General features: G+C 41.3%; 1 protein-coding gene across 2 annotated transcripts in view; it reads right to left on the bottom strand.

Annotated features, from left to right (window-relative positions):
• Positions 1-13,428, bottom strand: part of bcl2l13 (BCL2 like 13) — a 38,048-nt gene that overhangs the window by 9,034 nt on the left and 15,586 nt on the right. For both annotated transcript variants that reach the window (XM_074678452.1, XM_074678453.1), the window contains exons 5-6: positions 11,646-11,718; positions 11,342-11,470 (exon numbers count right to left, since the gene is read on the bottom strand). In XM_074678452.1, coding sequence (XP_074534553.1) covers positions 11,342-11,470; positions 11,646-11,718 — 202 coding nt within the window. The remainder of the gene's footprint in view (positions 1-11,341; positions 11,471-11,645; positions 11,719-13,428) is intronic.

Genomic DNA, 13,428 nt, shown 5'->3' with positions numbered 1-13,428 from the left:
TTTTTGTTTAATTTATTTTATTTAAAAGATCCTGACCTTTTAATTACAGTTAAATACTGAGTACTAAGTACTGAAAATACTACTAGAAATTAAAGTTTCTTGCTTTTGATATGGTGTACTCACTTTATTATCCCATTTATCATTATTACATCAATGAAAAAATTGAAAAAAAAAACCCAAAATAATATTGACAATAATATTTTTTATCGGCAATAATATTTTGGAAAACTATCGTCTAGCAAAATTTGTTATCGTGACCGGCCTAAAACCAAGATGGATGTGCAACAACACGAGTGGCAGTTAGTGGTCGTTTTTAGTTGAGCAGGTGAAAAAAAGATGATTAAAAAACAGAAAGCTGGTTTTCTGATTGATGACTGATCAGAGATAGCTGGTCAGGAACCAGCACGCCTGGGCCGTGGTTAAATTTAGATTTGTCATTTGTTTGTCACAGACCTGTAGGTGTGACCTGATGGATGAGATCCAAACAGACAGTGGGTACTGAGGTGTTTGTCTAAAAGGGAGGTGTGTGTGTGTGTGTGTGTGTGTGTGTGTGTGTGTGTGTGTGTGTGTGTGTGTGTGTGTGTGTGTGTGTGTGTGTGTGTGTGTGTGTGTGTGTATGTGTGTGTTGAGCAGACTAACAGGTTCTGACAGCAGAGAGCAGCTCCCACAGTCACACTTTCCCATTTAGGAACATGATAACATGTCATTATCCTCTTTGGGCTGTTAAACGACTATTTGCATCTGATCAACACATCATTTAGCTGAGCACACTCACAGTGCTGACCATGTAAATGAGATGTTCAAATGACGCGGCTGTGAAGGTTATTTTCCTTACAAGGACACTCGGCGAGGTGCACGGCAGCAGCAGAGGGAGGCAGCAGAGAGATTAAATCGAACAGCGCTCCATCGTTATCCAACATTTGCTTTCTCCGTAAGCTGATTTTCATGTGAGAGAGAAAACCCTGGTCCCTCAGGGGGTAGATCCACATCATCTGAGCGGTGCATGCGCAAAACCCTGAGTGAAAGGTTGCTGATGGTTTTCAGGGACCACAATAATCAACCCGCCATAGTTTCATGAACCTGATGCCACAAAGCTAGCATGACGTGAGCCATGAGAAACCCTAAACACAGGTTTAACTGAGCTTCACAGTGACAGTCAACCCAAGTTTTACTCTGCATGAGCACAGATTCTCCAACCCATTTCCTCAATCACTTTTCAAGCAGCTTGGTGACCGTTGTCCTAAAAAGCAGCTGAAAGTATGTCATCATACATGAACTAAGTCACAACCTTACCGACTGCACTTCAAAGCTTAAGGCACTTCTCAGATACAGGTTTTTAACAAACAAATAAACAACAAAATAACCTTTAAACCTATAGAAATCTACCATTAAGGATTAAAATGTTCAAAAACACACCTGAAGGAACAATCCACTCTGAATCTGCCTGCTGTAAACTCCGCTCTGTTGTCCTCTGGCTCTGCTGAAGCTGGAAAACAAACTAACTTTCAAAAAGCTGTTCTCTCTCCACCCTCGCCCCGAGACAAACACAAAGTCTATAAAACTAGAAGAACACATTCCTGCTGCAGAGCCAAGGGTGTATGAGCTGTGACTTTACCCGTCATTCATTTGCATTTTCTCCCTCACTGAGCTGCCTGTGACACCACACCAAACACTTATAACAACCTTTAAAAGTCATCTCCTAAATGAGTTCAGATTGTGGTTTTGATGGAGGCGTTCAGCTGCTACATTCCTGCAGCTTTAACAAGTACTCGCTCTGTTAACACATGGCTGCCAGCATGCTGCATCCTCCTGTGCAGGGGAGCGTTACAAACAGCTGTGTGCTCACAAACAGACCCCGGGAGAAATCAGGACAACCTCGAAATAGATTCCTGAATGAAATTGCAATCGTTGACCATCAGGATTACTTTAATCAGTGGAATATTCTCTGGTTCATATCTACTCTTCTCATTTGTGATGATTATGTAATCTCTGGACCGGCTCTGCAGGAGGTCACACAGCAGCTGGTCTACGTTCAACCACACCAGCACCAAAAGAGACTGATCATCAGCTTTTAACTGTAGTCAATTTACAGTTTAAACAAATAAATAAATAAATATTTAAAAAGTGTCAGTATGTCTCAGGTCATTGCATTAGTTTTTTTACTCTCTCAGTATCAGGCTGTGGTCTGAGCTCATTCCTATCAGACTCACAAAATTTAACTGAACACACATCTCTGAGCTCACAGCATCTCTACTTCAGCTCACAAGGTTGGAGCAACAACTAAATCCACCTAAACTTTGAGCTGTGGTCAAAAAGAGTAGCATAAAAAGTAAGTTAATTTGAGTTTTTTAGATTATTTCTTTGTTTACTAATGCTTCTTGATAACATACCATATACTTTGGGAAAGCCTGTTTATTTGCCGTTTCAATGGAGCCACATTCATAAAGAACATGCATTTTGTGGGATGAGCAGCAGAGCTGAGTTTGTGGGCTGAGTCCATGAAAAATTTGCCTAGCCTTCCCTGCCAATGCCGTACAGCTTTTTCTGCTGCTGACTCTATTCATTGAGAGATGGCCTAAAAAAGTAAAGACTTCGCCAAAGACAGTCAGTTAAAGACTTTCCCATGTTTGACTGTGTTTGCAAGCCATCTGTAATCATTATTACAAATTTAGTCATAAAAATTCAATTTTGCATTTTAGATTTCTTTTGGGCAAATCGCACGGTTGGAAATAAAGAAACAAAGAAAGGGGGGTTCTCTTGAATTTTAAATGGTACTATTGGGCTATCAATATAGAATACATAAAGCCTGGTTACAGACAGAGGGTTGTATTTGTGACAGGTTGACCCCATGGTTTGGTCTATTTGGTCCAAAATTACTTAAACAAAAGGAACATCCTGTTGTTTTTACCTCAGACCATGATGGAATAAACTCCATAGAGCTGGTCTCTGGGATTTTTTTAAGTCCCCTCTAGCACCCTTGCTGGACAGCAGCAGAATTCTGGTTGGTGATAAAATGATTAACTGGAGTTTCTGGGGGAAGGCTGGAATTTTGTGCATTTCAGATTTGTTTGATGGCCAAACTTAATAATTTCTAAGCTTTAAACTAATTGTTTGTAAGTATAAATGACCATATAAGCAGTTCTAAAGATATGTCCAAATGCAAAGTACTTTATCAAAATGGTCAGGAAGCCCTCTCATAAGCCCCACAGGCAGCCCAACTGAAGATCTGCGACATGCAGAGGCACTGCCTCAAAGATTTACCATTCACTAAACAATCAAATGTGTGACCCCTAGATCAAAGTAAAACAACAATGGGCAAAGGACATGGCTGTGGATATATCACCTGAGGATTGAGGTTCATGTTTGAAGAATATTATATAATGTCTAAAGAAGTTGGAATAAAGTTCATCCAATTGGGCATAGGATGCCTCAACAATTGCACATGTGGAAACTAATACCTACAGACTCTTGCGCGAGATGCAAGGAGCCTGGGGCTCCTATTTTTTCCAAGTACTCTCAACAATATACAGCAGGTAATTTATGATTTACTGAAAAAGGAATTGCAAGTCTCCTAAACTGGCTGTTTTGGGTGCAACTACAGAACTTAAAGACTGTGGCTTGTCCTCTTTCCAAAAACGATGAATTGTTTTAGCTCTTACCACAGGTAAAGGGATACTGCTGAGACACTGGAGGAGAAAACTTCCTCCTGTGAAGAATGGGTCACAACTGTGGCTCAATTATCAGCTTACGAGAGAGTAACATGTTCTCTGTTGGACAAGCTGGATCAATAGATGCTCACATGAGGCCCTTTCACTGCTTGGCTTCAGGGTCTGTAACAACAGACTGTAAAAAAAAATGGATGTCATCTTGATCAGCTTGAAGTGAGGTTGCCACAAAACCTGCTCCCCCTGGTGTCTGGCTGCTGTATAGGTCAAAAAATCCATCTCCCCAGACATTCCACATGAGCTGTGGTCAAACTTTAAAAAATTAATACACCTGGTAGAAATGTTTCTCACGTCCAATTGTTGTGGTGATTTCAAGATATTATTCAGCTGCTTTGAATTCAGGTCTTCTTTAATCTGAAAAGTTTGGTTTTCATTAGTTATAAGAGGTTAAAACAAGGTTTTACGTCACGTTTAATGATGATTGACAGCTGCCATTCTTGTGTATTTTTTTCGGGGTTTGTAAAATATGTCAAGAGGTAGAGACAAGAAGTGATTAGACTCTTGAAAGAAAAAAAATCGTATTATTTTTTTCACCTGGCTCCACTTGGGTTCTCTCGTAGTCAGTACTGTGCAGACTCTGTCTGCCAATGGCTGCGTCTGTGTCGGGGGTATCTTGGCTTAAAGACTGTACAATGGTAAATGGAGGAGCCACACTGTCCACTCTATAGACAGTCAATGTCTGTAACTTGAGAGGTCAATTTAGTAGTTTGATTTACTTTAACACTGTACAGATGTATTCAACCTAAATGGAAACAGTGTGCAGACTTTTTTCTAACTGCATTTTATTATTTACTTTATTTTATTTGTTGTTGTTTTATTTCATTCCTTTAAGCCTGTGTCCCTCAATCTGTATGTTATGATTCTATGAAGGATATCGAAAACTGGATCTGTTTTGTGATTTCTTGTTTAAAAAAAAAAATTAAAAAAACTATTTGTAGTAATGTGTTTTTCCACATTCTGCTCACCCCTGAAACCATCGAGCGCCCACATCTCCACAACTTGTTTTAGTGAATACTTATCAAACAGTTTCACTGTTTAATACAATTTTACAGTTTTTGTTCCCTCTGACTCTGGCTCCTGACTGAATACTGAGAAAAGGAACTCAATCTCTAGAGGCTATTATTCTACAGTAATGCTCTGACAAACCTGAATGCTGATGCAGAAGCTCCTGAAAGCTCAGAAATGTTTATAGACTGACAGCTCTGAGCGCCCTGAGGAAACCTGGTTTGAAGCTGCCTGTTGTGTGCAACCAGACAGCCTGCATCAGTAAACATTGGTTTTTGGCCAGTCATCATCACTGTGTTGTGGCAGCAGTGCTGCTGATGGACAGAGAGGAGGATGGAGAGATGGATGGATGCCCTGTTTAAACCTTGGAAGTCAGCCAGAGCAGCGCAGCTGTACCCAGTTCCTCAGCACGCTACAAGTGGGACAGTCGAGCCCCTGGTGGAGATGCTTTTAGAGGATTAGGAGTTATTTTTGGGGCTTTCTCAGCCTGCTCAGGCACTTTACTCAAGTAGTCCAGTGGTGTGTAGATGAGGGGATACAGGGATGCTCACACATCTCATGGAGCTGGTGTGACAGAGCACTCTTATGTAACGGGGGGGAGCACTCTGTGACTGTACAGGGTGCTGCAGGATGTGCCCTGACACAACCTTACAGCACCCTGTCCTTAAAATATCATCACTGCTGCATCACTGTTTCTATGCTACGTTAGCATCAGCCAGTGTGTGACTGAAGGCGTGTAGAAGATGCTTTCCTGCTTTTTATCGTTCTGCTTTGACTATCAGCTCACAGCAGGAAAATGATGAGTCTTTATCGCCTCTTTCTCTCTGCAGAGAGGTCAGGTGCAACTTTAAACCTCAAGAGTCACGTTACATGTCACTCACAGGGACGGTCATCTGAAATGGCTGTTGTGCAAACTCACGCAGCAGTTTTCAGTGTTAGACTCTGAAGGACAGTCGTCAGGGAGTCAAGGGGGGTGAAAGGCAAAGAGCACGCGAGCACCAAGACTGACAGACTAACCAGGCTACAAACAAACTATCACAGACTTACGAAGCATCAGCGTGAAATGTTTTGTTACACATCTCTCTTACATTCGACTCTTCATATTTTCCTGACCCCCCTTTTGTACCTCCCCGATCCAGTCCCCTACATCCCTCCCCTGTGGCCCCAGGCTGTGCTGTCTGAAGGGTTCAGGTTTTGTTCCTGCCAAATGAAGTGTGCACCGCATTAGGGTCATCATGATCCTGAACGTGACAAACAAAAGGCAATAAGAGAGGCACCCAGCTAAGATGGGGTGTCACTTTTACTACGTTCATAGCGCCAGAATAAACGCATGCTCAAAATGTCGACTTGTTATTAAATCCAGACGGAAAAAGATTGTTTCTGAATCAGATTCACACAAAATTATGAAAAGTTACAATACAAACTCAGCTGTTTATTTTTTTCTATTGTTGTGTTTAAGTTATCGTTTAACTGTAAATAGCTGTAAATAACTATTTACATGTATAACATGTAAATAACGTGCTATGGTAAAAACAACCGTGCAGAATGCCGATGTGAAACTGCTCTACATTGGGAAGAAGTGAACAGATCTGCTCAGCTGCTGAGAGTTTGTCTCTCAGAGGACACACTCACACGCACACGTCCTCACCAATGAGCTCACCCTGAGGCCGCCATGGCTGACAGTAAATGGTCCTACCTCAGTGTACGGTCTTGGTTTGAAGCGCCTGGTTTCTGCTGGAGAAGGAGTGTGTGTAGCAGCTGGCTGTAGAGAAGTGTGAGCGCTGTCAAACTAGTAGAGATTTCACTTTGCTCTTACTGGCCCTCCCCTTTCCTCCCACACCCCTCCCTCCTCCTTATCCCCTCCCATGCCATCTCTCTCCTCCTTTCCCCTCATCCCTCCATTTGTGATCCTGCCAGCCGTTCATTCGTTCATCCTCTGTGACGTAATGCTGGGTAATAATGTCGCTTTGTTTGGGGGAAGCACTCTGTTCACACTGAACTGCACGAAACAGAGAAGAGCATCATCACGATGAGGTAATGGCGACCAGTGCGGCAGTTAATGGGTCATGTGACCCTTCATCAGCATGACCTCATTTATACAGAGCCATCTGTGACACAGCGCTTCACTTTTTCTGCTTGTAGCATCACGGGATAAACCTCAGCTGCTAGAACAACTGGAAAAAGAAATGTTTCTGCAAAAGTTGTGTGAAGTCAAATAAATAAAAATATGAGCTTGAGAACAAAGAGCATGAGGACATCAAACAAGCAAGGCTGCGGGGTTGAACTGTAAACGTCTACACTGTGAAAGATTTTCATCCCAATCAATGAGGACAGAAGGTGTTCCTCCAGGAGAGGCAGCAGCTTGTGTAACAGATATCCAATCACATCACTGTCTTTAACTCTGACTGAGTGATGGTGCACGGACAGATGTGTCACATAAAGCTTTAGAGCTGCTGGTTTAAACGTAGGTATCACCCTGATAAATACAGATCATTGTGATAACACTTAAATACTGCAGGGCTTTTCTGTAGATGATCCACTGAGGATTTACCATCACACTCTCTCACGGTATGATGTATGTCTTAATCCCATCTACGGCCATGGTTGCTCTAACACAGGGCTGTCCAATATGGGGCCCGTGGGCCAAAGTTGGCCTGCCAACAATTTTTTTTCAGCCTGCTGCCCAAGTCTGAATTTGTATTTCATATGTATATAAATACATATTTTTTAATTATCATTATTATTTCCCCACTGCCAGCAGCCTGAATTTCTCATTCATTATCTACTTTTGTTGCACTTCCTCTCCTGACCACATATTTAGGCTGTATTCAGACCAGAAAAGTTCTTTGGTCCACTTGTTTGGTCCGGACCAAAAGCGGGCTTTACTTTTTTCGTTTGGTGCGGTTTGTATTCAGATTGTACTTTTTGCAAGTGGACTATATTCTGTAAACACATCCCCGTGTGTGACGATCAGTGCTCTCATTGGACAGCACTGACAAAGGGCGGCACACAGAATACAGACCTGGAAATGGAGGCAAACGTGTGTTTGTGCTCTTATTAGAGCTACAAAATTATTTTCAGTTTCAAGAGCAGCTCCTTCAAAGCAGGCTTAACAACACCGCTTCAAATTTTGGAACAGTGAAGACGAATGTGCGCAGCAAGGAGACGCTATGCTCTGCGTGTCCTGACCCACAACATGCTAATAACAGCGTGGCTCAACAGAAGACGGAGGATCAGGTATGAACCAAAGACGGTTAGGTTACGGTGGCTTTATAGGCCCAAAAGGTGCATGTATCCCGTAGTTAGTTCGGATGGACCTTGTTCTGTATTCAGACCTGCACCGGAGAACCACGAACTGCACCAGAGTTCGTTTGCAAGCGGACCGAGACCACCTCAAAAAGTGGGTCTTGGTCTGGTTGTTCGGTCCGCACCAGACCAAGAAGGGTTCGTTTGTGTCTATTCACACCTGCATGAAAAGTCCGCGCCAGCGTGGGAAACGAACCCTGGTCCGTTTAAAGTGGACCAAACAGTCCAGGTCTGAATACGCCCTAAAACTGTGTGACATTGGGATCAGGTTGGCGCTAGTCATGTCAGCTCAAATCTGGAAGTCCATGACCAGACAGTGAGAAGACGCAGGGTCATGGCAAGAGAAAGTTCAAAATAGTTGGGAACGCAAGTACTTTTCTACAGAGACTTATTCCACAGCTATATGCCTAATACATACGAAGAAAGTCGCTGTTTTAAGAGTATAATCTTTGTAAATTAATGTAAATCACACATTAGTCATTTATAGGGAAAAAATCTTAAAAAAAAAGAAAAAATAGCACTATTTTGGTTTCATAGGAGCATGCTGTGTCCCATGTTGTTCAGGTTAAATTGCACTAAGTGTATTTGAAGACATAGGTCCAGTAATTGTGTCATAAGAATGTTAAGTAGCTTTATGCTGTGAAAGACAGTAAAGAAAAGCGTTTTAATTTTTTAAAATTAATTGTATGAATATTTATTCTGCATAATTAAGCTATAGGCATATTTGATATCATGCACTGCAGCAAGAATGTTTAGTCTTGGCGGCCCACAACCCTGATTGAATTTTTTGGCCCTTAAGTGAAAAGATTATGGGCAGCCCTGCTCTAACATCTGCACAGGTAGCTCAGTAACTCCCTCATGTGGTTATTTTTGAATCTGCACACATGTATGTCTGTTCATCCTGCGCTTCACCGAGACTTTGACTTACTACAGTACTGTGCAGCTTTTGAGTTTGTTAATATTTGCAAAAAGCCTCGATACAGAAAGCATGTACAAGGGTTAAATGCTGAAACCGCAAAGCAAATAGTGTCACAGTGAACAGGTGTTTGCTTACATTGAAATGAGACATAGTGCTTCTGTTTCAGGGAAGGATGTGACTCTACATGCATGAAGCTCAGTCACCCAATTCAATAACACTGGCTCACGTAATTGAAGTGACACATTTACCATCTGCAGGGAGCTGGTGGTAATTGCACTGCAGTGTTGATGAACATTTCAGTGATCAATACAATGTTTTCACACCTGAACATCCTAAAAATTACACATCTGCTCATAAAGTCTGTTATTAGTTGGACATTTTTTTGATTATAAAAATCAGGAGTAAAATCAGTCTGGAGCTGTCTGAGGGTCAAAACCTGTACATAAAGACTGTGTAACTTTTAGGGCAGAGGAATTTTTCCTGAACAAGCAACTTTTGTCAAACTCGCTCCAAGAAGTAAGCTGGATATTAAAGATGATGTGAGGAGGGCCTGTTTTTCTTGGATTGTCTCACACACACTGTCGTAAAGATGTGACTTACAACCAGGCGTGTGTTTGTTATGGAACAAATGTTCTTTGTTCAAGACAACTTTTTACTGGACACAACATGCTGAGGTAAGCTATTTATCAGTAAAGTTACATAGCTCTACTGTTTGAAACATTACATCAAGCAAACGTTGTAGTAGCCGGCTATATGTAGTGCTATCGGCAGCCCGGTGCTCTGATGTATCTGTAGGCTAACATGACAACAAGTAAACACTGTCAGTTTGTTTGTAGTTTAGTCGGTGTCTGTATTTAGCTCAGCTGGCAGCCCGGTGCACTGAGACATGTCTGTAATGTGTAACGTTAGTGAATCCTGGTTATTTCCTGCCAGTCATCTACCAATCAGAGCTAACGACTAGAGGCTAATTAGCCTTTAGCTTGTGCTCTATCTCTCTACTGTTTCTCTTTCTTCTGCTCTTCTGTCCTTTCTCTGTCTGACAGTTAGGCTCCAGTGTCCACCATCACTACAAAATTAATCACAGAAATCGTTTTCAGCAGAGAAAAACACAGATCTCTCTTCTCTCTGCTAAACTTCATCAGCAAGCGTGGTGTTGTCATAGAGACTTAGATGTACCGTAAATCAAATTGCTTTGAAGGAGCCCCAAGGGGAGGGGGAGGAGGGGCTAGGAGGAGTCCTGACGAGATGCTACATTCAAATTCATGCTAGTTTTTCAGGACTGCCAACCCTGCCTTTAATTACAGGATTTGTAATTAATTAATCTAATTGATTGCATTTTAATCTCATATCTGCTTAAGGTCCCAAAATAAAGAATTTGAATTCTAGGAAATTAAAATTACATTAAAAGACATAAAAAAAATTTTTAAAATAAGGTGGGAGTATATACAACACATTTTTAGGTACCCTGAGGCATAAGGAACAAGTGAAAAAAGTGTTATGGTTCAATCATTACAAAATCTACACAGTCCTGCACCTAAGATAAGCTGATTGGAATTTTAGGACAGTTTTTGCTTCTGTCACATTTTTACTTGCTGTGGGCTCATTTTTCACTGCACTTCTATACTTCTATAGGGTCAGGAGAACCAGGGCTAAAGGCTAAAAACTGTGAATAACTATGTAAAAAACACTTCATTTAAGTCTTGGATCAAAGAAGAGTGAAGTATTTTCATTTTTACATGCTCTGAACACACAAACTGTTGCTCATTGGTGCAGAGCAGCCCCAAGCTGAAACATGACACCAGGAAGATGGAAGGAACTTTTCTAAGAATTCTTTAGATTTAAATACAAGACCTTTTTCGATCATTCAGGGCTTTTTTTTAAAGCAGTAAAGAGTGTAGAATTATCTGTTTTTTACAGAATTGAGCTAGAGCAAACGGTTGATTTTCTGCAGATTTTCAACAAGGACATGTGAATTAACAGGATGTGGACGGCAGTCTCACACACACACACACACACACACACACACACACACACACACACACACACACACACACACCAAGTTTTAACCATGTTGCTGACGTCACATGTGATACATTCAGGGACTGTCTGAAATTTGAGAATCTAACGAGAACAAACAGTTTGTAAATGCCAGGCAAATGAAAAAAAGTGCTTTTTTGGACCCCTCAAGGGTTTGGGATCCAGATTAATCTGAGTTAATTTTGATAAGACGTTAATTTGTGGTGTAATTAATTAATCTAAATAACGCGTTAAAATGACAGCCCTAGTCTTAACATTTCTTTTCATTTCAACACAATGAAAAAAGCCTTTCTTTCATTTCTTGGGGACTTTTGTGTAAGTGAAGAGGAAAGTGTGCTTGAAAACTCACCCATCCCCCCTGCTGGATGATGAAGCCGGCTTCATCCTCCTCTAAGAAGCGCACCCCGAGATCCAACAGAGTCGTCAGTGACTGTCCCTCATTTTCCAAAGCCTGGAGCAACACCAAAGGCACCAGCACCTTAGAGAGTGAGGGGGAGATGGTGTTTAAGGTGGAGAAAGGAAGAGAGGACATGACAGGCTCACAGAGGAAACAGTAATTTGAAGTAAAGAGGTTTAATTGGGAATATTGGAGCTTCAGCAGTAAAACATAACACAGGTTGATGTACATGGGGCACACGTGATGGTGGGCTCACCTTGCTCCAGCCTTCTTGTGTGTGTGTGGAGAGGTCCAGTGTAGTGTCTCTGAATCTCTGATAGTCCAGAGGCCTGGAAGACACAAAGAACCAGAGGGTATAAACCATGAAGAGAGGATTCGATTATTCTACGGTGAAATATGTTGGTTTTAACCAGAACTTTAAGTTTTTCAGGTTGGATTCTTCGATGACTTCTGTAATGGAGCCAAATCTCAGTTGGTAAATGCTCATTTGAAGAGCTGTGGGTTCACATGTGCCTGGGATCATTTCATTTCTACAGCCCCATACAGTGATGACAGATCAGTGTGCTTTGTCCTGTTGTTGCACAAGTTTCTTAGAGGCAGTTGGTGCGAACAGTCGGTGACGGTTATATTGTCTTCTGCTGCACACAGCCACAGTTGGGTTTCCAAGAACAACCAAAGTCTTATCTGTCGAACACAGAGCGACCCTGCTGGAGCTGTGGCTGCTCTGAAGTCTCTCGTTCAGGTAGGGGTGCAACAGATCACAAATCCCAGAGTCTTGATCACAGATTTGTGTCATGAAAAGATCATTTTACAATTTCAGCCTTTAAAAAAACAACGACAATGTTATGACATCTTTCACTCCTCACTGAGCGAAGACTCTGATGGTCACGTGAGGACACAACCAATGCTTCGCTAGTATTAATCATCCGTCAACTTCTCACCCCAAGAAAGACAAACATACTTTTTTCAGGAAACACTTTTCTTGCTCTGCAAAAGCAGTGGTGTAAAGGAACAGAGTAAAAGTATTTTGTTACAGTACTCAAGTAGTTTTTGGAAGGATCTATGCTTTACTTGAGTTTCTATATCTATTGCAACTTTTACTTTTACTTCGCTACATTAAAAAGGAAAAAAACGTTAATTTCACATTTACATTGTCACCTTTGTTACTTGCTACAAAAAAAAAATGTGAATATGATTGTCTCATTGTGTATGGGTTATCTTGAAATAACTGGCGCTCTCATATTAAACTGAGACTCATCTCAGCAAGGCCGCACGCAGCCTGGAAATATTCCTCAGTGTCTACAGCGTGAGTGAAGCAACCTCATTCACTGGTGATAGGAGAGACACCACCACCTCCACCACCTGCTAGTGTAGCTCCATAAAGACGGACACCCGTCGCCATGTCTAAAAAACATTTTCACTTTTGTCTGGATTAAAGTTTTGTCCAACAGGATGAGATGCCTCCCGTGTCTGCTGAAAAACAGAGGAATATTGATGCTGCAAAACTCACTGTCAAACCTAAAAAAGGAGCAGGAGGAGAAGGAAGGAGAGAGGGGAGCAAGCAAGACAGGAAGGGAGTTAGGCGAGTTGAGGGAAGGAAAAATAATCTTAATACACGCTCACGAGCTTTACAAAGACTGACTTTCAGAGAAAGAGCTGTTGTGTTTCACTGTACTTTTACTTTTGATTCTTAACTTCTTTTAATTTGAGCTACTTAAAGATTTTTACTCAAGTGATTTTTTTGGTGGGTAACTAACTTTTACCAGAGTAGATTTCAAGTGAGATATCTGTACTTTTATAAGGCATGGCTCTCAAGTACTTTATACACCACAGTGCAAAAGTGTTTACGTCTTAGTTGACAAAATATGAGCCACATTCACATGTGACACATCCAGAAAATGTCTTATTTTAAGAAATCAAAGACAAAAAAACCCCTGTACTGATTGAAAACAAGTAAAAAAATTGCACATGGGGTAAGAGAGATTTGCTGGTTTAGTTTCTTGTATTAAAAAAAACTGTCTTTATTTCAAGAAACATGG

This window comes from Halichoeres trimaculatus, unplaced genomic scaffold (genome assembly GCF_033239565.1).
Source record: "Halichoeres trimaculatus isolate MK-OKI-2021-1 unplaced genomic scaffold, fHalTri1.1 fHalTri1_scaffold_10, whole genome shotgun sequence".
In the NCBI taxonomy this organism is placed as follows: Eukaryota; Metazoa; Chordata; class Actinopteri; order Labriformes; family Labridae; genus Halichoeres; species Halichoeres trimaculatus.
Note: the sequence above shows the minus strand (reverse complement) of the source record. Positions and strands in the feature narration are given on the sequence as shown.